Source organism: Vombatus ursinus, unplaced genomic scaffold, assembly GCF_900497805.2.
Source record: "Vombatus ursinus unplaced genomic scaffold, bare-nosed wombat genome assembly UNPS02014778.1, whole genome shotgun sequence".
NCBI classification, from domain to species: Eukaryota; Metazoa; Chordata; class Mammalia; order Diprotodontia; family Vombatidae; genus Vombatus; species Vombatus ursinus.
The window spans coordinates 9,904,387-9,913,201 of NW_020954556.1; the positions used below are offsets into that span (position 1 = coordinate 9,904,387).

Genomic DNA, 8,815 nt, shown 5'->3' on the forward strand with positions numbered 1-8,815 from the left:
TTTCTTCTTTACATCATGACTAATGGGGAAAATATGCTCATGAATGTGTAAGTAGAGCCTATATCAAATTGCACACTGACTTGGGGAGGGGGGAGGAGAGGAAGGGGAAAAATTTTTAAACNGAAAATATGCTCATGAATGTGTAAGTAGAGCCCATATCAAATTGCACACTGACTTGGGGAGGGGGGAGGAGAGGAAGGGGAAAAATTTTTAAACTCAAAATCTTATAGAAGTGAATGTTGAAAACTAAAAGTTAATTAATTTTTAAAAATTAAAAGCAATTTTCCTCCACTGTTCAAAGTTTAAAAAAAAAAAGTTATTTTCCCTGAGAAAAGTTAAAACTGGATGTTATATTCCTAATGCCAGTCTTTTAGAGAAATGACCATTGGTACATTGTGTAGTATAAAACTTTGTAATGTGTATGTAAGGCAGCACAATAACAAACCATATTGTGCAAACTGGAAATCTAACACACTGGAGCAGAGTTCAAATGGACAAGAGGTTTAAGCTATCTTCTCTGAATGGCTACAAATTTACATTACCTATAAAAAGGTTTATAGTAAATGTCTTATTTTTTCTAGTATAATAATTTACTTTTAAAAATACAGTTTCACCAAGAAAAACATCAGTCTTCCCCCTAATTCTGCCCTGTTTTTTGCAGATGTGAACAAAGGAGCGCACACAAACTTATGTAGAAAACCTAAGTAAATGTCCTTTTTGATTGAGAATTGCCCACAATTCATACATAGTCCAAATTTAGTGTTTTTGAGAATGCTCTGTCCTGAGATTAAAAATGCAATTATAAACCGAGGATGTAGCTTTCTTTATTGAAAAGCAGATTAAACCCGGTAAAATAAGCAGCTAGGTCTGAGAGTAAGGTTTTATTTCAGAATTCAATGAAGAATTTTATATAGGTTCACATTATAAAAAACAAACATTTCCAAAGTGCCCCAAATTGAAAAGCCAAGCAGGACTGTTAGTCATTCCATGCAGCAAACAGTTGCCTTTGCTAAAGAGGGCAGTGCTAATTCTATTGCCAGGAATATGTGCAAAATGTCACTGCACTGGGGAGGATTTTAGAACAGACTAAATAAGCTTTTCAAGCTTGGTCAAGAGATTGCACATGATGAATTTTAAGTAGTGCAAATAATATACAAATAAAAGTTAAGTCAAAGGCTAATGACATCCAACAGATACACACCATACATACCATGATACATCACAGGTAGGTGGGACAAAGGACAAAGCTCTTGTACAAACAAACATTCCTCCTCACTAATACCACTTTTAGAACAGAGAGTGGTTATATCTCAGCTACCCTATTTATATTTTTTCCATCTTTGGTTACAAGGGATCAACATTTCTTGTCCTTTGGTTCATCAACTGCGACCTGCTTCTCTGCCCTGAGAGGCACAGCCTGCATCAGAGGCAGCAGCTGTTCAATGAACAACTGATTCTTCCTGGGGCTTCTGCCAAAGTTTAGTTCAAACTCATCACATTTTACGTAATAAACATAATAGACAACATCCCATGTAACAAATTTCTAAGTTCCTTGGTCAGTATTTGCTTGCAATCAACAGTATTTGCTTGCAATCAAGTGAACAAGAAAAAGCCAGGTTCTATCTTGCTCTCTTCATTCAGTCAGTGAGATGAGCATAGGATGGCCTTTTGCCAGGGAACTTTCTCACCTCCTAGCATTTCTATGTAAAGGCCACTGCTACCCTGAAGATATAATGCAAAATGATTCTAGTACAGTGATACAATAAATTAATTTTAAAATGAAGCGTTTCTGCTTCTAGTCCTTGAGAAATGGAGTGTGACAGTCTTCAAAGGAGTAAAGACTGTAGTGTAACTTGCAAGTTTTACTCTCACACAGGGTAGCAATACCCAAGCCATGAAGAAAAAAGCATTCATTCCTAACTGGGCAGGTACCTTTTAAAAAAAAAAAAGTGGCTCACTGACAATGGTCCTATCATATAAATTCACTTGCCTTTGCACAAGTGCCAGGCCATTCCAAGCTCAGCTGGCAGTGTGTAGATATACTGCCGTGGCTATCATTTTGGCTCCTGGAGGCCCTACAATTCAGGATGAGTTACATGAATGCTGCCCCAAATCACCTACTCAGCCAACATACCCAGCCAAGAGCCCTTCTAGTAAGCACTCGAGAGAGTGGAGATAGAACAAAGTGACAGTTTACAAATAGCATCTTAACCATGCTTGTAGAGGGCAAACAATACCACCCTCACCCAAGTGGGTTTGGCAACAGATTTTACAAAGGTTCCATTTCACTGAAATGGTTCAGTTAGCAAGACTTCCTGTTTTATTTTTAGTACATGTAGCCTAATAGAGCTCATCAATTACAGTGTGTTTGTGCACTCCCAAAGAAAGGAAATTATTTAGGCTTTTTTAACTTCACCCTCTATATTACATCAGCTAGTACTACTGGGGATATTAAATGACCATCAAACTGTATCCTGAGCTTCCCAGCATGAGGTATAATATAGAAAGGAAGTTTCTAAGACAGAGGTATCAAAAAGGCCAGCGTAAGGTCTAAGCCAGATTAGCATGTAATTGGGAAACATTTAACAGAATAAATAAAAATACAACAGAATGTTAATTTGTGGTTTTCTAAGTCAATATAGGTGGCAGGGATCCTTTTCTATTTGAGACTGAAATTACTGGTCTAAGACATCTGACATCTTTGGACATAAGTACCTGATTTAACACTAGTTCAGAAGACCCTCTCCTTGGTGGAGTTCTGGCTACTCAAAAACTATTCCATGACAATGCCACTCAGACTCAGGGTGAATATGCACTGAAACTCTCAATACTAGTTATCTTATTACTACCCAAAATTGGGTGCTATCTCTCAGTATCTACACTCATCCTGCCAGCTGTTAGGTTGAAGTCACAACAAGGGATTTTTCCAAACAGTTCAAGAGAAAGTTCTCTATCTACTCAAACCCAATATTGATAAGTCTATTTTGCAGCCTACATACTGTCATCAACAAAGATACTGAGAACTGAAGATGCCCTTAACACTGGCTATGGTGAAAGGATAATCATTTTCATATGAAACCAGTGATAAAAAGTATACACAACACTTCCAGAAGAGGTTGATTCTTCCTCCTCATGGCAGGCAGAGGGCAGGCCGTGTTCAAGAAGGTGGCAGAGGCAATGGAAAAGGTGAGTTTTCTAGAGAAGCAATCTTCAGTGTTCATCTAAAGAAGAAAAGGAGAAAAAAGGTCACTGCATAGCAGTAATTAGCAGAAACAAGGTACAAACCATGAATCTGAGAAGTTTAAATCACAAGTTTCTTTACTGGCTCCAAAGTGTTTTAAACTATGAAATCCCAAGTCAAGATCCTAAAAATGACATTTCAACAAAATCATTCACACAATACAGAGATTGCTTTTGACCTAACAGTCACCCTGAAAACCAACAGCCTAGATCTTGGTGATGGAAATGGCAGCAGGATATGCTTGTAACTACTTAATACTCTGGAGTTTCTTAAATAAAGAACCAGGAGACAACTGAAAGCTTACATTAAGCAGCCACAGATAAGATAGAGATGATGTTTTTCACTGGGTAGGCTGATCCAAGAAGATTCCCTGGGTTTGGTAGATTTCTTTAAGGACCAATAAAACTGTATCCTCAGATTCCCTATAGAGGTAAGCAATGATATCCACACCATTAAAAATAATTCATAAAAAATGTCAGACCTTAGTTCCTAGAGAATAATGGTATAATGGACCTGGCATATCATGGTTCAGGTTGCCATCTCTTCCAAAATAATTCTAACTTTGTGTCTGATAATGTCTTAAATGGTGACTTTTTAAAAGAGTTTTCTAATCTAGCTAAACAACATGCCTTCTAAACTGAATTAATGAAGCTGCATTTTTAATATAAACAATTTTACTAAATATTTATTCAACACTTAGTGTGTACAGAGTACTATACTGGGATATTAAAAGGTATAATCCTTTCCTCTTAAAGTTTTGTCTAGTAGCTACTACTACAAATTCATCCATCAATTTTTATCTACTTTTCCATAACAGTGATGGATTTTCTTCCATATCCTCACTAGTCCTTCCTGTGACCATCAAATACCACACGTTTATAAGAGAGTGAAACTAAATAATCAATTATGGGAACTGAACCTGACTCTGGCATCATTTAAGATAATTTTAAAAAATAACCACTAACTAGGCAATACTCTTCTATAACCTAGCCTGAATGAGGAAAAATCAGTTTAGTCATATAAGTATCCATTATCTGGTTCTTCTGTATTTAACTCGTATTGACTAGGAAACCCTTTTTTTATTGTCTAGACAATAAACTATGCAAACAAGATCAAGAAAGCCCTTAGTTTACCAGTAGCAGAGATGGCTTTGCAGTGCGAATAAATATTCGTTAAAGCTTTCAATAGGTTTCTCCTGTAATACGTAGTCAATACGTTGGCCCCCATTCAGCATTCCAACATTGATAGAAGCAGCTTCTTCTTTATCTGCCACAGGTGAGTCTCCTGCTTGAACATCTAGATATCAGGAACCAACGTAAGAGCAATCAAATTTCTATCTTTCTTTCCTTACTCTAAGCTTCCCGTTTACTATTAAATTGCTGTTCTCCATACAAAGGAATAGCTTCCTCTCAGCTTCCTTTTCTCAATCTCTCCCTTAAGGCTTCTTCTCCAGTCCCACTAGTTTCATTTAAATCATGAGTCACCAACGTACAGCCTGTCACCTGTTTTTCTATGGCTCATAAGCTAAGAATGTTGGGTGGTTTTTTTAATGTTCATTTAATAAAATGTAAAAAAAGCTCGTGGGCCACACAAAACCAGGTGATAGGCCCTTGACATGTGGGTTGCTGACCCTTGATTTAAAGCACTGGCATTCTTTACACTCAAGCCATTTCACTGGCTGTTTCTGAGTGGACTTCCGTATTCACAAAATAAGTCTGAACACTGCCAAAGCGCAGTGAGAAAGGAAAAGACTAAAGCCAAAGGGCTGTGAGATTAACAAGAAATAGACAAATACCTAGACTATCCCAGATTTAGCCTATGGAACTAGAGTGTAAGAAAAACCACAGGAAAAGAGGCAGAGAAAACTGTGTAATGAGTCCCAAAGAAACTCTCCTTTGAAGGTTAAACAAGAGCTCTCAAGAGCCTCATTTCAAGACTTCCTAGGCAAGAAATAGTTGGGATTTTATTTACTACAGCATGCTTATTATTTCCTGGACATTGGTACCACATACTGGCTATAACGTGGCCATCAAGATCTACAGAAGCCACCAAACAGGGGTGAAGAAAAAAGCCCAAGGCCTGTGGGTAACAGAAGGATTCCCCAGTCTAAAGCAGGAACCATTTATACAGCTCCACCAACCACTGGGCTTCTCTGGAATTGCTTCAGGCTCAGGCTCAGTTTCATCTGCAGCAGCTGCTTCTGTAGCCTGAAGGGCTGGGTATGGAGCTCTGGTAAAAGACTTCCAGGCCATTCGCAGGGAACTCAGCACATTGTTCTTTAGGTCCATGCTCATCCGGGTCAAGCCTTCTCTCAGTTCTAAAACATACATTGGTAAAAGAATTTTAAGAAGTCGAGTATTCAGCACAAAGCTGAAGAAAACAGGCCAGAAGCTGTGTCTATTGTCATGGTCTAAACCACCAGTTCTAGACCTCCCTGATTCTTAACTCAGCCTTACCCAAATGCATCCTTTTCCTGCCTTTATGATGCGGGATCAGCATAGGCTCAAATTCCACCCCTGGAACCACCATTGGCTCAATCCTATATGCCACAGGATCAAACTGCATAGAAAAGCAATAGCTAGACTTACTTCTGCCAGAGAAAGACAAGAAGAGACAAGCAGTCACAAGCTCACTACAGAAAGGCAAAAAAAAAAGAGAAATTAAGTCTTTTCCAGGCCAGTAATTTCAGTAGAATAATGTAGGAAAGAAGCAAACCAAACAGGCTAACACACTGTTTTCTAGTGGCCTCTACTACTAAAGAGTCACAACCAGGTTCCAATTTACCATTTCAGTCTTATTATATATTTACACCCTATTCACATATTCCATTATTTAGACAAACTGGCCTTCTTGCTGGTCTTCCCACATGACAATCTATCTCCTGTCTCCGTACTTGGAATGCATGTTCTCTTCACTTGCATCTCTTAAAATTCCTTGTTTCCTTCAAATCTCAGTTGAAGTGCCTCCTACATATGAATGATACCTGCTTTCCTTTATCTCCCCCCACTCTAAACTACCATGGATTTATTCTGCATATATTTAAATACACATTGACTCTTCCAATAGAATGTAAGCTCCATGAGGGCAGAAAGATTTCAGTCTCTGTATCCCAAGTACCTAACACATAGCAAGTGCCTATAAAATGAATGGTGATTGACTGAGGTAAAGCCATAACCACATAGTACTTACAGGGTGATAAATATTAAAGAAACCTTTGCATGTTGGAAGTTTGTAGTTAGGATCAATTCTTTTCAGTCCTCGGACAGTAAGGAACATTCCAATAGGAGATCCAAAGGCAAAAAAGATGTCTGGTTTATAAATTAGCCTAGGATATTTCACAGAAGCCTAGGGAGGTAGGAAGAGGAGGGAAAACACCATTCGCAAATTATGTCTTTGTTTCTAGAACACCCACTGTTCAAAATGCCCCCCAAAAAGAAGTCTGTTTTACCTGTCCAATGCTAATATCCAAATACTCTTCATTTCCAGCACCATCAGTACTATTACAATTCTTGAATTTTTCTGAAAGTACAGGTAAATTCCCACCCAAAGCCAAGTGCTGATTCTGTTTGTTAACACCCTGAGGAATTTAAAACAAAAAAAAAACTCAAATTCTTTAGAGGTGCCTTGCAAGAGAATCAGTCAAAGAATTAAACAACTTACTTCTGACTTTAAAAGGCAATGGAGCAAGAAGGAAACTACTGTCGAAATGGTGGCTAGTAAAGCTAAAAGAGGGAAAAGACACTTAGAAAACAAGATGGGACAACAGCTGCCTGATGGCAATGCTGTAATATCTCCATGCACTCTCCAAAGTGTTATTCAAATTGGAACAGCCAAATGGGCTAGAGTTGGTAAAATATTAGCCAACTAACTATGAAAAACAGATAAATAAAAATAGATAAAGAAATGGGACAGATAAAGGAGAAAAACAGATAAAGGAAAACTGGGTGGGAAATATACACTTACTAGGAAATTTTCTGAACTATTTTAACTGCCAGATCAGAGTTGACAATGTGTTTCACTGGCATGAGAAATGAAACAACAAACATGGAACAAGAAAATTAAGCCAAATAAAAAACTGAAAGACTGAATCAAACCCACTTCTGAGGGATTGGAACATTCAACAGCTGAAGAAATCCAAGACTGGGAGAAGGTCAGGGAAGGTTAGCATTCTGGGAACAGTAACAGGTTTTGTAGATGTGGGTGAGGTACAAAAGACTGACTTCCAGATAGAATCAAAAACCAAAATATCACATCCCTGCCTGCCTACCCTGAGTGAATGTGCCACTGAGCAGAAAGATCTGACAACCTGACAGAGATACGTCATCAAACAAAAGAAAGCATTTCAGCCCAACATAAGTTTATTACCTGTGTGTTTTCCCCATTCTTAAAATAGTTTAGTATCTTCTTTCTTGGTCCCAAAGGAATCCCCATTTCCTGAAGATCTCTCTCTGTACACAAAGCCTAGGCATAGAGAATCAAATGCCTTACTTCTAGGTAAATATGACCAGACAAACGTTGGGTCTCCTGAAGAGAACAGAGCCAGGACTCCCATAGGGCTTAGGATTCTGCATTGCTCTGGCTCCCCAATATCACAGTTTCATTTAAAAGCTTACAAAAGAAATATAAAAAGGACTTTAAAATTCTAGGATGTCAATGTTATAATGATACAAACATCACCACTTTGCTGTAGAAGATAGACCCTATTCTTGTGGAGGCAGTAGAAGGTAGACACTTGGTGATGCTACAAAGTAGAGAAAATACATTCTGACTTCCACTTCCATCATCTAAGTAAGGGCTGGATTGTCATATTCTTGCCTGATTACTATCCACAGAAAATAACATCCAGAATATAACACATAAATTTGGCTTTAACAAAGTATTATTCTCAGAAATATCTGCTAAAAAAGGACATGACTTCACATTTATGAAAGACATTTTAGCAACTAGCTCCTCTGCTTAAAGGAAAAAAAAAATGTTAGGAAGAAAAACTCACAGATGTACATGTGTATTATTTGCACCTGTGCAAATACTGATCATCCATAAGTGCAGAGAAATAACTCCTGAGTTCTTGGAGGTTATGCCAGCATTGTACAAACTCTGCCAAATCCTAATAAATTAAGATTCAAGTAAGGTCCTATTCATAGGCTGAGTATGTGTCTTCCAAGAACTAATTTGTCAGCAGAAGTTGGCCTCTAGAAGATTACTTTTTTTGGCCCATAGCATCTCATTAAGACTGTCTCCCCAAAGCACTGAGGGGATGAAATCTATACTGGAGAGGAACATCCGAAATGATGAAATTGTGGATCTTTTGAAATACTTAAGCACATAAAAATATCAGTTCTTAAAAAGAAATATTAGAATACTAAAAACTTTTTGTTATTCAAGAGTCAATCATTAAACCTGGCATGGTAAAAATGTTATTTCACTTACTATATAGTATTTCTTTACAACAATAAAGTTGTGCACATCCTTTTATGCCTACATATGTCACCTGTTTTAGACTTTAAAGTTCCACAGAATACTGATCATAACAACATTATTATACAGCACTATATATATATATATATATATATA

The 8,815-nt window shown here is 37.6% G+C and overlaps 1 protein-coding gene across 2 annotated transcripts in view; it reads right to left on the reverse strand.

The window, feature by feature from the left end:
* Nucleotides 1–808: 808 nt before the first annotated feature.
* The window catches only part of DDHD2 (DDHD domain containing 2), a 25,154-nt gene continuing 17,147 nt past the window's right edge, over nucleotides 809–8,815 (reverse strand). Inside the window, exons 11-18 of one of the 2 annotated variants that reach the window (XM_027865362.1) lie at nucleotides 7,607–7,702; nucleotides 6,690–6,818; nucleotides 6,431–6,586; nucleotides 5,698–5,800; nucleotides 5,382–5,558; nucleotides 4,375–4,537; nucleotides 3,546–3,663; nucleotides 809–3,221 (exon numbers count right to left, since the gene is read on the reverse strand). In XM_027865362.1, coding sequence (XP_027721163.1) covers nucleotides 3,582–3,663; nucleotides 4,375–4,537; nucleotides 5,382–5,558; nucleotides 5,698–5,800; nucleotides 6,431–6,586; nucleotides 6,690–6,818; nucleotides 7,607–7,702 — 906 coding nt within the window. In that variant the 3' untranslated portion in view covers nucleotides 809–3,221; nucleotides 3,546–3,581. Of the gene's footprint in view, nucleotides 3,222–3,545; nucleotides 3,664–4,374; nucleotides 4,538–5,381; nucleotides 5,559–5,697; nucleotides 5,832–6,430; nucleotides 6,587–6,689; nucleotides 6,819–7,606; nucleotides 7,703–8,815 lie in introns of those variants that run through there. The other variant, XM_027865363.1, reaches the window with a different exon arrangement.